General features: G+C 36.6%; 1 protein-coding gene across 2 annotated transcripts in view; it reads left to right on the forward strand.

The window, feature by feature from the left end:
- Positions 1-576: 576 nt before the first annotated feature.
- The window catches only part of fbxl7 (F-box and leucine-rich repeat protein 7), a 100,719-nt gene continuing 86,032 nt past the window's right edge, over positions 577-15,263 (forward strand). Inside the window, exons 1-2 of one of the 2 annotated variants that reach the window (XM_073920187.1) lie at positions 577-1,013; positions 11,679-11,768. In XM_073920187.1, the coding sequence (XP_073776288.1) occupies positions 977-1,013; positions 11,679-11,768 (127 nt within the window). In that variant the 5' untranslated portion in view covers positions 577-976. The remainder of the gene's footprint in view (positions 1,014-11,678; positions 11,769-15,263) is intronic. The other variant, NM_001080042.1, reaches the window with a different exon arrangement.

Consider the following 15,263-nt stretch of genomic DNA (forward strand, 5'->3'; position numbering starts at 1 on the left):
ATAATATTCTGACTTAACCACATTAATAGTCACATTGACTATTTTGAGGATGTTTTTGTAAAGTTCTTTATGGACTTTGAATGAGCTGGGACCATTGCCATATGGACAATCAAGCAGCGGCGATTTCATCCAAAATCTTAATTTGTGTTCCAAAAATAAAGAACTCTGGATTAAAAAGACCTGATAGTAAGTATACAATTAACAGAAATAATATTTTTTGTGAACTATACCTTTAAAAACTTTTTTTTTTTTTTGCTGAAATAATGAATCGAAAATAATTAATTCCTTAAATGAAAACATTAATCAATATAAAAAAAATATTATGCAATAAGTCGTTTTTTTAATCTCTGAGATGTAGGCCACATTTAAAATCACTTTATGTACAGCTCTGAATTTAGGCATATAAAAAACTTAATTGACTTGCTGTTACATTATATCAAGTACTAGCAATTAAAATGAAAAAGATCAAACATTTCACTGTTAAGGAATACATGTTAAAGCAGCTTGCCACAACATCAGGCATGGTGTTACTGTACGGGAAAGAGGAGGATATAGGGTCAAAGCGCTCGCGCTCGCGGCAGACGCTGGAGTAACTCATGGTAACAGATTCAGCAAGAGCGTGTGCGCGATCCTGACGCAACCAGTATCTGGTTTCCAGTCTCTCCTTCTGGAGGACTACGCGCTGTCTGGAGACGAAGAGCTTCTAACATGAAGAAAATGCATAACCGACACTTTATCTGAAGTAATTCAGCTTTTAAACAGCCATTTGCGGAGCCGCGTTAAGTTTTCACCGATTGATTAAAAGTTGCGCTGTAGTTTTTCCGTTATTCCTCCTCTTATAGCGGCACTACAGGAGCGAACTGTATTTAAACGCAGTCTTTAGCGGATATTCATCACCTCTGTTCTTTAGCCGTACGTGTTTTACGCATATGGATACTTTTCCGGAGCGCAGACGGTAGATTATGCATTCCTCAGGATGGGTGCGAACAATGGGAAACAGAGCGGGAGTGAAGGTGAGTGCCAGAATCAGACTCTCTCTCAGACACAATGCGCCTTTTCCACTCTTAAATCTCGCTGTACAGCAGCCATAGTTGTGTCAACGTCACTTATTCCCCATTATTCTCTGTGGGCAACTGTAGCCTTACAGAGAGCTCTGCTGTATTGTACTTCATAGTTGTCATTTTCTGTCACAGCGTGAGCTTTCGAGACCTTGGAAAGGTAGTACCCTTTAAACATGGGGAGTTAAAGACTTTCTTATGGCGTTTCTGCACTGTAAAAATGCTGGGTTCCACTATTCCTTCATGTTGTAGCAACACAAATCGATTAAGTTAACTTAATAATTGGATTTAACGCTCAACAATTATGTTGTCCTCCTCAAAAAAACGTAAGAATTGTGTTGTTTCAACTCATTTTGTTTCTAACAAGCAGCAAGTCATTCTTTTGAGTGTGTATAAAGTAAGGACAGGCTCTATATTAGGTCAGAGTCATAATTCCTTCATGGATTTTGCTATTGATTTTCAGTAATGGATTATAGTGCCATGCTTGCTTGTTTGAAGTGGCACCGATGTTTCCTTCTATACTTAGAATGCAGCTCAGAATGAATGCATTTAATTACAACTCTATACTTTGACACCAAGTGCTGAAGTTGGTCAGAGCATGCATAATTTAGTCTTGCTTTTTGTGAAAAACTATTTCATCATACTAATATTTGAGCAGGCACCTTAAACTTGGCTGTACAAAAACACTTTATGATAAAAAAATACTAAAACAATTGTACATTTCTAAAATTGTGTATGGTTTCGCAATGCTTTACTGCTTTCAGTGGTTGAGGATTTTGGTATTGATACTTAACCCAATCAAATTACAGGACTGTAAAACTGCTAGCATTCATCAAAATATCTTCTTTTGTGTTCAACAGAATAAATAAACTCATAAAGGTTTTAAATTAGAATAAATTATGAGGTAATGTTTACTTTTTAGTAAATATCTATCTTTTACATTTTTAAAAGTTGGAGATAAGTTAGTGCCAACAACAACACAAAATGACCATTAATATTTTAAATACACATTATTATTATTATTATTATTATTATTATTATTATTAATATCATTTTTATTATTGTTATTAGTAGTAGTATTAGTATTAGTATTAATATTATTCTTTCATTCATTCATTTTCTTTTTCGGCTTAGTCCCTTTACTGATCAGTGGTTGCCACAGTGGAATGGATCGCCAACTTATCCAGCATATGTTTTATGCAGCGGATGCCCTTCTAGCTGCAACCCAGCACTGGGAAACATCCATACACACACATTCACGCTCATAAACTACAGACATTTTAGCTTACAATTTAGTAAATTCTCCTTTACCACATGTTTTTGAACTTGTGGGGGAAAATAAAGCACCCAGATGAAAACGAGGCCATCATGGGGAGAGCATGCAAACTCCACACAGAAACGCCAACTGACCCATCCGAGACGCTTGAACTAGCAACCTTCTTGCTGTGAGGCAAACGTGCTACCCACTACTCCACCGTGCAGCCCATTATTATTATTATTATTGTTGTTGTTGTTGTTATTATTATTATTGGTATTATTATCATTATTAAGCAAACCTGCTTAAACATAATTGCACATGAAAATGATGCTATATCACAGATAAAATATGTATTTATTTTTGCACATTTTAAGAGCATGGTGCCTAAAGCAGCTTTATAAGAACTTGAGAGGTTTTGATTTGGAGCTAGTAATAAACTAGTGTGTGCCAACTGTGCACAATGCAAGCTGAACGGTTTTGACTAAACAAACCATCAATGGAGGGTGTGTGTACTTTAATAAACTGGGAATAACATACTATCATCTTAGCTTGTCTGCAAATCTCTAGATGTTTTTTCTTTTCATCCAGCAATATTTGCCACGCAGGTCTCAACAGCAGTGAACAGACAGCAGAGCAGGTTCTGTCCTTTTAAACTGTGGACGCTGAAGGTTGTTGCTGATCATTTTCTAATAACCGTAAGCATTCATGCCAGAGAGTTCGCTCTCACAGAGTGAGTTCTTGGCTGTGTGAGAGGCTTGTGGTCTTTTAAAGCACACCCGATTTCTGTGGAAGGTCAAGGTTTGGCCCTCAAGACTGGCATTCAGAGAGAAAACCAAGAACTTCCCACATGCAACTCTACACTTAGCATATTTCACATATTATCAACTTTTGCATTGTTTGCTGTTATCGCTTGCAGCTGAGGTTTTCAGAAAGTGAAGCTGATTAGATGAGTTTATTACTGGTTAGATGAGTCACTTCTACTTAGGCCTTCACTTTACTTAATTTAGTAAAACACAGTAAGATGAGATGAATTCGGTTGTATTCACAGGGCTACAAATTATTAAAAAATATAAATAATTTGTTATTATTAAATTATTTCTATTATGATTTAATTTAATTATATTGTATTTTAGAGTTTATTGTTGATTTCTTTTGTATAACTTTATTATCATTCTTATAATAAAATAAAAATAATTATCAATTTTAAAAATAAATAACAATTAAAAAATGAAGTGTAAAAAATATGAACATAATTTATTATTTTATATAATTCAGAATTATTACTATTCATTAATAACTAAGTATTTTAGTTCAGCAGTATTTCACAGATATTATTTACTGCTGCAATTTACTATAAAATATGATTGCTCTATGTTGGACTGTCTGGAGAAGTGTTAAAATGAAATTTTAAGGTTCTGTGCATTCATATGCACTATACATTTTTTAAAACTGCAGTTTGTAAGCCAACAAATTATATATGTGCACTTTAATCCAGTGACAGGGCTATTGGCTTAAATGCAGTCAAATGCTAATATTTATTCCTGTGTCACTTATGCATTCATTGTTAGAGTACCGGTTGTTCATTTACGAACAAAAGCTAATAGCCTTTAGTGCATCATGGATAAATTAAAGTGAATGTTTGCTCTTGTTTAATTTGATGACTATTTGAACCTTCAACAGAGGAAGTCATTGTCAAAGACCATATTTTTGGGCTCAAAATAAAACCAGAATGTCCTGGATCAGTTCCAGTGCAACCATTATTAAATCCAAACAAGTCATCTAAAGAGATTCAGTCAATTATTCAGTCAAATTTACAGCGAATTATAAATCTAAATGTAAACCTAATAAGGGATTTTTGCTTTTCTACAGCACACTGATATCAAAAGGGCCTCTATTTTAAAATTGTTCAATAAGTATTTTTTCATTTTAAGGCTTTTTTTTGTGTGTAGTTTTCTTTGAACTTCAGAACTAACTATAAGGTTGTACACTGTGAAAATCCAACCAGCAAAATTATGGCTTAATGAGTATTGTAATTGTAAGATATCTGGATGAAAAAAAAACATGACAAAGCCATCTGGACTAATAAAAATAAGTTGTTTGAACAATTATTGGGTCAACTAATGTGTGATTGTTGAACTGACTTAGAAATGCAAGTTGACATTAATGGAGGTTGGTCAGGAAGTTTGCGCATGAGTACTGTTCTGTTTCAGATGTTGGCCCAATTGTGATACATGAAATAAACAGGCATGACATTTTAGTCTAAATATATACAGTATTACTAAACCTGAAAAACTACATATGTGCAATGCTGTTGGATAACATCTCATAGGAAATCTAGGAAATCACAGACAAACTAGCAATAGAAGCTAAATCTTAGTAAAAAATGAGATTTCCCTTGGGGAAAAAAATGTAGGAAGAGCACTAAAAAGCCACATTGATAAACACTGGCAAAATATTAGGGATTCAGATAAAAAATGAAGAGATGGCATGTCCTAATGAACTGTAATGAAATGTAAGGAAGAAAAAAAAAGAAACTCAATTAATATGTAATTAAATTAGACTCTGATTAAGAGTCTGCCATGTAAACAGTGATTTTTGATTAATCCGATTAAGGTCATAATCGAACTAAACAGAAATTGTATTAAGACATGGAGTATGCCTATTTTAGTCGCAGTATTGAAGTGCAGTACAGATATGTAAACACCTAAATCAAACTATTTCCGTGGTGTAGGGTTTTTGCCGCATTTTGTGACAGGATAGTCTATACCAGGGGTCACCAATCTTGTTCCTGGAGGTCCAGTGCCCTGCAGGGTTTAGCGCCAACTTGCTTCAACACACCTGCCTGGGTGTTTCAAGTACACCTAGTAATACCTTGTTAAGATTGTTCAGGTGTATTTGATATGGGTTGGAGATAAAATCTGCAGGACACCGGTTTGGTGATCCCTGCACATGGCTGTCTCTTCATGAAGACTATTAACGACTTCTCTGCATCTACCAAGACCAGTGAAGGACCTCAGACTAGAGATCTGCACGGGACTAACATTTTGAATCCCGCCTATAACAAGCTGTCTGTATAAACACACACACACACACACACACACACACACACACACACACACACACACACACACACACACACACACACACACACACACACACACACACACACACACACACAGCAACAAACAAGCTAAACGCAGTATCACGCTGTCTCATTCACACACATACATGCGCGTGCTCACTCGCTCGGGAGTCGGGTGTGATATTGTTAGACCGCCCTCTTGTTAAACCAGTTACTAACCACTCCCCCGCTTTATTCGGAAATTTGGTTTTTAGTTCGGAATGCAGACCTCTACCTCAGACACCCACATCACAAAGTGCAGAGGTTTTTTTCCCATACGGCACTGTATCGAATTCCATTAAAACTACACTCATTAAATATATCTCATTTGTCATAGGGGCATGCATGAAATGTGAATGAAAGTGAAAGTGCCGAACTGCAGTTAAAGTTGACAAACTAAAAGTAAAACACCTGAAATTACATGAAACTCTGGAGGAAACGTGAATATTGTGATGACGTTTATCGAATTATGTGCTATGACATGTAAAACGGGATCATAAAAGGAACAGTCAAAAAGAAACTCATTTAAACACCCTAATCATATTATTGTCTTATTTAGATTAAGGTAAATATTATGATTATTGATGTCCATGTGAACATAGTTACTCCCTGAGAGGACTCATCGTTCTTGAGTCACATAAAAGATTTGTTCAAAACGAATGAATTGTTCAAGAACGACCCATCACTAGTGGCCATTGTAACCACATGTGGATATAAAAACATAGGAGACATGTGACGTTACTCAAAAAGTTGAGACAACTACTTAATTTAAAAGTTGAGTCAACTCAGACAAGTTGCCTTATAATTTGAAGTTGTCAACTTTTTATTTTTTTAAGTGTAACGATATGAGATTTTCACAGTATGATAAGTGTCTCAAAAAATATTGCAATTTCACCATTTGTATTAAACAAACAACAGAAGCAGTGTTGGTGAGTTTGTTAAATGGCACTGGCTTTACTATTTAAGATGTGATCACCAGGCGGCGTCGGTAAGAATGCACAAGTCAGGCTTTGTAGTTTGCTGATTTGTTACAGCATTTATTTGCAGTCAGAAAGGCACATGCGTGTGTGTGGTATTTCCTAGAAACAAGAGAGAAATATACCACAATGACTAAACTGCAATTTGTATAATATACAGAACAATATAACATGACATAATATATATAACATCAGTTATGGCATATAAGTAAAGATTAACAGGGCATCAGGTCTAAATATGCATGAGTAAACATATACATGTGAGACAGATCCAATGCCCAAATACTGAGTAAACATGGCATTGCTTAATACTTTACTTATTTACATATCAAAACAATTCAATGGTATATAAACTTGCGGGGATAACACGTGCGTCGTTAATAATGGCGTTTGCTCGGAATCGCGCATCACCCGCGTTGATGACGTAATTGCAATCATGCGGTCCGATCGTCATTCAAAGTTTGCGTTACAACACTAAACCCATATACTAAGTGTTAGAAGCACACAGTCAGAAGACATGAACACTTACTTCTCGTGACACACACACAATAAGCCACTGTATTGAGCTGTTGGCCAGAATGTATTGAACTGCAATGTCCGGCTACAGGAACGGAAATGGTATGCGTCTTCTGGGCGAGCCAGACCCAGCTGTCAATCAAACCAGCATCAAATCAGAACGCCAATTATACCTGGCCTTTTCAACAAGCAGACAGTTTCATATACACACAATGACTACGTTTACATGGACATCAATAATCAAATAATTTGCCTTAATCTGAATAAGACAATAATATGCATACCTGCCAAAAATCCTGTTTTTTTTCTTTTTTCGGGAGTCTACCGTATTTCAGACCCATCTACCATTTTGTTCTGTCTCCCGGAATTTTTTGGTACTTTCACTTTCATTCGGAAAAATTTCATGCATGCCACCATGACAAACGAGATATTAGATGCGAGTATGAACTGCTGCAAGAGGATAGTTTTAATGGAATTTGATACCGAACGCCGTATGGGAAAAACACCTCCGCATTTCGGGATGCAGGTGTCTGTGGTCCTTCATTGTCTCGGTAGGTGCAGAGAGTAGTGTAAAACAGCTGTGTGTCTAGACTATCCTAACGTCCTACATGACGGTAATACTTCAATTAAGGTGTTTACATGTCTGTTCTGCACTTTAATAATGCGACTAAAATGCGCCATACTCCACTTAATCCGATTTCTGTTTAGTTCGATTATGACTTTAATCAGAATAAATTAATTAAAAAAGTTTATATGGTAGTATCTTAATCAGAGTTTTGTCTTAAACGTATTTAAATCAGATTATTGGTGTCCATGTAAACATGCAATTTTTTTTTATATCAACCTGTATATATAAAAATGTTAACGGTATGAAAACCATACACTTTCAAACCCTACTACTGGTGTACCATCACAACCCTTGAATCGATTTAGATAGTCTTTCACCTCGCATATAATCAAATCAAATCAGATCACTTTTATTGTCACATCATCAGCAGCACGTGTGCTATGATGAGTGAAAAGCTTAGGTGCTGGCTCCAGACAGTACAAAATACAGAATAAACTACGCAGATTTTATTGTGAACACCTTGCTCCTCATAAATAGGCCCTGCATTCATTGTTTTTACCATAAACATAAATGGTGCCTGTTATCTTTAATGATTGTGTTTTCTTGGCAATCTTCTGATTTACATTCAGTCTTTTGTAGAATTTCAGCAATGTAATGTTTCTTCAGTCAATTAATCTCATCAGCAGCGCAGCACATTCTTCACAGACAATGAACAATAAACAATGCTTGTGATGCAATCAGACGTCACATTTAGTGTTGGTGTTGGAGCAGGATTCCATTTTGGTCCACCGATCATTTATAAAAAAGGCCTGGCCTGAAACGTCTTTAGTGATATCACTAGGAGACTATTTAGTGAAAAACAGGTTTGTTTACAGAGCAAAACACATTTTGTCTCTCAGCATGTGGAAGCTCCATCGGTCAGGCCATTTATGGTCAAATCAAAGCTGATGCGAACTCTGCTTGTGTTTGCTCTCTCGTGGAGCCTGTAAACATGCCTCGTGTATGACCTAAAGTGCCAGAGAAACAAATAGGAGTGTTTAGGAAACTTTCACACCACTACATCTTGAGTTATCCACATGGTTATTATAGTTGTTGAGTTTTTGATACAGTTTTTATCTTAAAAAATGTCAACTTTACTTTAGGTCATTCATGTTTTTGTTTATTCTTTATTTTCAATTTTAGTCATTTTAGTTTATACGAGAGTTAAAGGAAGACAACTAGAGCAATGTTTAGTGTTTGCTAGCTTACATCAACTCTTATGTAAATCTCTTAGTACTAAAGGACACCTATTTTACCCTCTTTTCAAGACGTAAGATAAGTCTTTTGTATCTCCAAAATGTGTCTGTAAAGTTTCCACTCAAAATACCCATCAGATTATTAATTATACCTTTCAGAATCTGGAAAATTTGAGCTGTTTAGACAGCTGTTTTTGTTGCCTGTGCCTTTAATGCAAATGAGCTGGTTCTCTCCGCCCATCGTTTATCAATATGTGTTCTTCAGTGATCTTGCGTCCCCGTGTTCTCATGCAACATCATCAACAACCAGCAAATTTCGGACTCAAGACTGCAAAAACGTTGACGCGTGAAAAATCCCGGATGTGTTCTTGGTATCAAGGACGCAACGTTGCAGGCTTGAGCATCGAACTTGCTTCCAGAAGTCATTGTGACTGAATAAAGGAGGTGGGAAACGCAGCATTTAATATAGATTCATTTTTAAAGTTCAGAGATATAAATTATTTACCTCAGGAGTTTCCCTAAAAGAGACAAAGTAAACGTTATCATGAAAATCTTAATATAAACACATTAAGGGTGTGTATTTGCTGAAATTCGTTTTAAAATTTGTTTTATTTGTATTGTCCAAAGTATTGTTGTATAGTATTGTATAGTATATAAAAAGTATTGTATGAATGTTTTAACGTTTAAATATTTTTTTTTAAACACATGAAGGTCATGTGACCATCAGTAAGATCTCATTTCTCACAGGACGTTCTCTGTACTCGCGGTCTCCCAAATTCGTTCTTCCAAGGTGACCTGGCAAGTCCGTTTTCCGCGTTCTTGGAATTGAGAAACAGCCATTGAGATCGCTCTGATGTGTGTAGCCTCTCCTACTGTGTCCCACATAGATAAACAGTACAGTAACAGACAAGAATGAATCTCCAGTACTACAGTAAGAACTTTCCCAATTGTTATTTGATATATTTGTCGTAGAGTTAATTCAAGCTTTCGGCAATGATGAGTCACACACGGTATCATTATAAAGTATGCACATGTGAAAGCGCACACACATACACACACACACACACACACACACGCACACACACACACACACACACACACACACACACACACACACACACACGCACACACACACACACACACACACACGTTTAGCCTTGCACTGTTTTTGCACAGCAAATGTGACAGGATACACGTTAATATACTCTGGTGTATGGACATTCATAATCTAAATGTACAAAATAAACCTGCTTTTAGTCCTGAAACTGGCATTTAAGCATCTTCTTTTATCATTGTACTGACACTATGATGCTGTGGTGATGAATTACATAGCAATTTTACTGTCTTTTCTTTATTACAAACCTGCACTGATTTAATTTTTTTTCTTGTAAGCTCATTCTTGAGGTGCAGATGATCACAGAGAGCTAAACAGATCTTTTTATCCCTGTTGCTTTGCACGTGTTCTGTCTTGTGGATATACTTATACGCTTTACTAGGGAGACAGCTAAATACATTCAAAATAAAAATATTAAAGGAGAGACTCATTGTGTTTCTTCACCCCAATATAACAGTATACCTACTCACAGTTATGGCCAAACAGCTTACAAAAGTAAATTTTCATAGGTGCCCTTTAAATCTAAAATAATTATTGAACAGACATTTAACCTAAAAGCACACAAATGTATCTCTAAATAGTCACAGGTCAGATTTTCACCACAGAATGATTCCTTAATAATTCCATAAATGCTTATATTTTTTGCTTGATTGCTTTTTTTATTTTGGTCCATTTTTCAGCGACTGCCCAGATATCATTTTTTGCTTTTAAAGATGTCTAATAGATGTGTAATAGACATCTAAACATAGTCATCTTGGCTTAAACAAGGCTAAATGTGGGCTGTCAGTGAAAATCTAATAGACATCTAAGAATAGACCAAAACTAGACTATTCATTAAATAAACAGAAATTAATGACTACAAATATAAACTGTGTCTGATCTGTCTATTTGACAACTAGTAGAGTTTTGGGCTATTATTAGATGTTTATTAGATTTTCACTGACAGCTCAAGTTTAGCCTTGCTTTAGCCAAGCTGTCTACACAAAATTGTTTGCTGGATGTTGTTAGTTTTAGTTTTTCATTATTAAAAAAATCCATTTACTAAAATAATTTTTACCAAACAGTTTTACTCTTAGTTTTAGTTTTTGTTCAGTAAAATTATGTTTTAAAAAATGTTTTTCTGCTGGTTAATCAGCTGTGTCGATAAATCAGTAACAAACAGCAATCGTTACACGCTAATCAAATTCCAAATTGGAAGAAACACGAGTCTTGGGTTTACGATACATCTTTCCTAATTTGGAATCAACCTTTCAGACGTTGTAAAACAAAAGGCTTCTCAGCTTTCCAAATAATGTCATCATCCCCTCAAAAAAAAAAAAAAACTTCTTTTTCTTGTTCTCTTCTAGTAACTCTAATAGTCTTTATATAATATGTCGTTTTTTTTTCAATCAAATAGTACCTCTTGTACACTTAATTTTTAGTTTAGCTGGTTTTGTGTTTCTTTGGCCTCGGTTTTCCTTGTAATGTGATTTGTAGAGAGCTTCAGTTTTCAGCCTCTGCCATTGGGGAGTATCTGTGGGAGGCATCTGGTTTGTTATTTTAAGTTTGTGATGGACAGAAAGAGAATGCCCGGCATTTATCCTGTGATTCTGTGAATTCTGTGGCATTCATTTCTTTTAAACATTTCAATCATCCATTTTATTTTATTTATACATTCTTTACTGATTATTAATACACTATTTTGTCAACTGTGAGCAAATATATATAAGACACTGAGTTTTGCTGAGTGCATGTGTATTATTTTACTCTTTCATTGGCTTTTAAAGATGAATGTTGACTCTGCATTGTGCGGGTGTCCTGACGTGTCCTGGGGTGTTCTCTGTGATTTTAGGGAAAGGCAGTTCCAGTATTTCCTCCGACCTGAGTTCAAGTACGGATCAGACATCAACCAAAGCTCCAAAGAATGCAGCTACCAGTGAAGGTAGGCATATGGTCCTCATTAACCATCACTAGCAAGCCCCTTCGCTTTACTTGTTTTGCTCCTTTTGACTTCTTGATTATTTTGGTGGAGCTTTTTTATTTTGAGGCTGTAAAAACTGGAAAATAAACTCACCGTCGCACACACTGTGGAGAACAGGGTTTCTTTTTATATCCCCTTTCTCTTTTTTACAATCTAGTCTTCGAATCTGGTCCAAATCCTTAGTGGTGTTTAGAGCGTGCCTTGAGGGGAAGAATCTGACTGGGTGTGTTTGGGTGCATTGTGTGAATGTGAATGAAAACAAAATGACGTGCAGTGAAGTTGTGATCTTGAGTTTTCTTTTTATAGGCATTCTAACTGAGTTTGGTTTATCTGAACAAATTCATTGTTATGTTTTTGACTCTACACGCAGTGTTGTGCTAGTTACTAAAAAATAGTAACTATTTACCTTCAAAAGTAACTCAATTATTTTATCGATTACTTACACCAAAAAGTAAAGCGATACTGTTAAAAGTAATTTTTAAGTTACTTTTCCAAAGAACATTTTTAATGCTCCCATTAAGGCCTTTATAATGTCACTTCAGTGCTGCATGGAGAATACACTGTTGATCAGCTTTACAGTTAATTCATTTGCATTCTAACAACTAAAACATAAGACAGACTAAAACAAAAAGTAATTTTTAAACACTAATTTATTTACGTCAGGCCAGGAGTTCAAAAATTAAACAATCACAGGGTGATAAACCAGCTGAATAATATATTCAGAAACAAAAAGCTAAAACTAAAGGGCGTCACACACCGGATGCGCTGCTCAGCGCCGCGACACAACCCGCACATGACAATTGAAAGTATTGCACACCAGTTGCACACATTTGCACGCTATTTACAGTAAAATGAAATTATTCAGATGGCACTCTGTGGTGCTGCAGAAATATGAACAGTGTCCTGAGTCGTGGTCGGGCACTGCGGACAGCTGCCGACTTGCAGCACCGGTGTGTGTACCCTGATAGAAACCTATGTTTAGAATTCTAAAATGCATGCCGCTGCATGCAGACTTACGCCTGTTTCACACCGCAAGCGTCATTGGCGCGTGAGCAGAGCGTGAGCAGCGCGTATGTCGAGCAGTAGCAGCACGCAGGCGTTTGCCTTTCACACCAGCTGCGTTTGCAGCGCGCAGCTCTTCGACAGCTGCTGCAGAGATCAACCTATCTCTGTCTATTCTATCTACTTGCCCATGTCTCTCTATATACAAATACACTTTTTAAACTTTTCATCTGCACCAAGGCCCTTCCTATGCTGTTTCTTTAACCTGCAAATGTTTATTTTACAAATTTTATAGATCAAATAGTGCTGTCTGCTTCTCAAGCTAACTTATATGAGAAGTGTCTACAGTCAGAAGACAATCGCCAGTTCTATCATGTCATTTGTTTTTTGATTATCAGGTTGCTGTAGACCTAGTTATAATCATATTTATACAATATAGTAATAATGATATTTATACAAACTAGTGTTACTTTCTCCGCTTCAGTGATGTCCAGCGGCAGAATAACAGCTCGTTAATTCATGCTCGTGCAGAGGATGAGACGGACAAAAGTAACCAATGCATGCCATTCTTTTACTTATTTTCGTGTTGTCAGGTTCACAGTGCAAACAGCTCCCGGTAGGAATAATTCGAGTGAACATAAAACAAAGCCGATTAAAACTTTCTTGCTCTGCTCAGTTGCACAAAACACAGCGAGCTCACATAATCCAGCATGCGTGTCGAACTACACTACCCACAATACACTGCGCTATGGACTACAAATCCTGTAAATATTCCATTTCCCCTCTCCTACAACACTAGTGTGCAACTTAAGCAAAACTGATAGTAAAATTGTTTTACATTTGGTTTTGTAGTTCGGGCCTAAATAAATGTTTGTTGCCGTTTTTAATCATTTTAAGTTCATTTGAATGACTATATATAAACCATTTGACATTATTAACGCATTTATTGGGTAAAATTGCTAATTTTTACTGTCATTCAATGTGTTTTGGTCATTATCAATGCACTGTCACTTTATTTGAGCGTGAGAAGCGCGTCAAAAATAGACCCAGCGCCGAAACTATCGCTGCACTGCTGCTTCGGCGACGCTCACGTCTCGCTCTGACGCGCTGCTGCTGCGTGCGGTATGAAAGCTCTAATCTGTTAACATGGACGCCGAAAACACACGCGATGCTCACGCTCTGCTCACGCGCCGCTGACGCTTGCGGTGTGAAACAGGCGTAAGCGTGTCGCCGAGCGGCGCCTCTGGTGTGTGACTCCCTTCCAGTTGCTTCAGCGTCATAAAAGTTGTTGTATTTAAACATGTTCTTTCACAGCTTGAGTATGAAAACAATATACAACAAAATAGCAACAATATACAACAAACACAAAACCTTTATGAAATAAATAAATGAAAATACACTGAATTATCATTCAGAATCAATTTGGTGAATCTCAGCACCAAAAACCTTCTATTATAGAGCCATAAATTTGATGCATTTTACACAAAACAAAAACATAACAGCTGCTCAAAAACAAAATCGATGAGTAATTTTCAAACTAACCACAAATTAAACATATTATGTCAACAACTTAGTGAAGTTTATTCATAAACTAATTTCGAGAGGATCACGTGCTTATGATTTATCACGTCCAGTCTCGCATTTGCTAATCACTAATCTTCCAATCATATGAGCCCTAAGGCACCATAAATAGTCTAAGTTTTCAGTTCACTTTATCTTCGTTTGGAAGAAACCCCCCTCCTCCCCTATTCTCCTCCTTTACCTGTAATTGGGCGGCACGGCGGTCCAGTGGTTAGCACTGTGAACCACACAGCAAGAATACTGCCGGTCCTAGTTCGATAGGACCGGTGAGTGTTTCTGTGGGGAGTTTGTATGTCCTTCCCGTGTCCGCGTGGGTTTTCCCCGGGCTCTCCGGTTTCCTCCCACCATCCAAAGACATTCAACATACTTAACAATCAAGCTGGTCTAATTCCTTACGTTCCCTTAGCTACAGCGGCAGGGGAGTTCTGAGATCCACCGAGCTCAGGCTCCCTTCTTGCTCTGCCAACGGGAGGAAGCCCCGGGCTCGAGGAGCCCTTGAGCTCGGGGCTCTCTCCCGGGACAGCATGCCAAATAAGCTTTGTAAATCATCAGCTAAGTGTGAACTCTTGAATTGAAAGTAAGCTGTGTGTATTCAAAAGTGCAAAATCTGCTGTTGTATAACAATAATATAAAAATATATAAAACTATAAAAAATAAATCACAGCCTTTTTTCTGAGCAATAAAACACTATACATTTAAATCACGTGTTCTGAAATATAACAAAAAAATGTGTCACTGCGTCTACTAAACTAATCAATGTAGTTATACAGAAAACAAATGTGTGTTTATTTATTTGAAACAACAAACATAATGGTATTAGTAATAGTAATTAACAGTAGTAATGTTAATAGTCTCTCTGTCTCTCTCGCACTC

This window comes from Danio rerio, chromosome 2 (assembly GCF_049306965.1).
Source record: "Danio rerio strain Tuebingen ecotype United States chromosome 2, GRCz12tu, whole genome shotgun sequence".
NCBI lineage: Eukaryota > Metazoa > Chordata > Actinopteri > Cypriniformes > Danionidae > Danio > Danio rerio.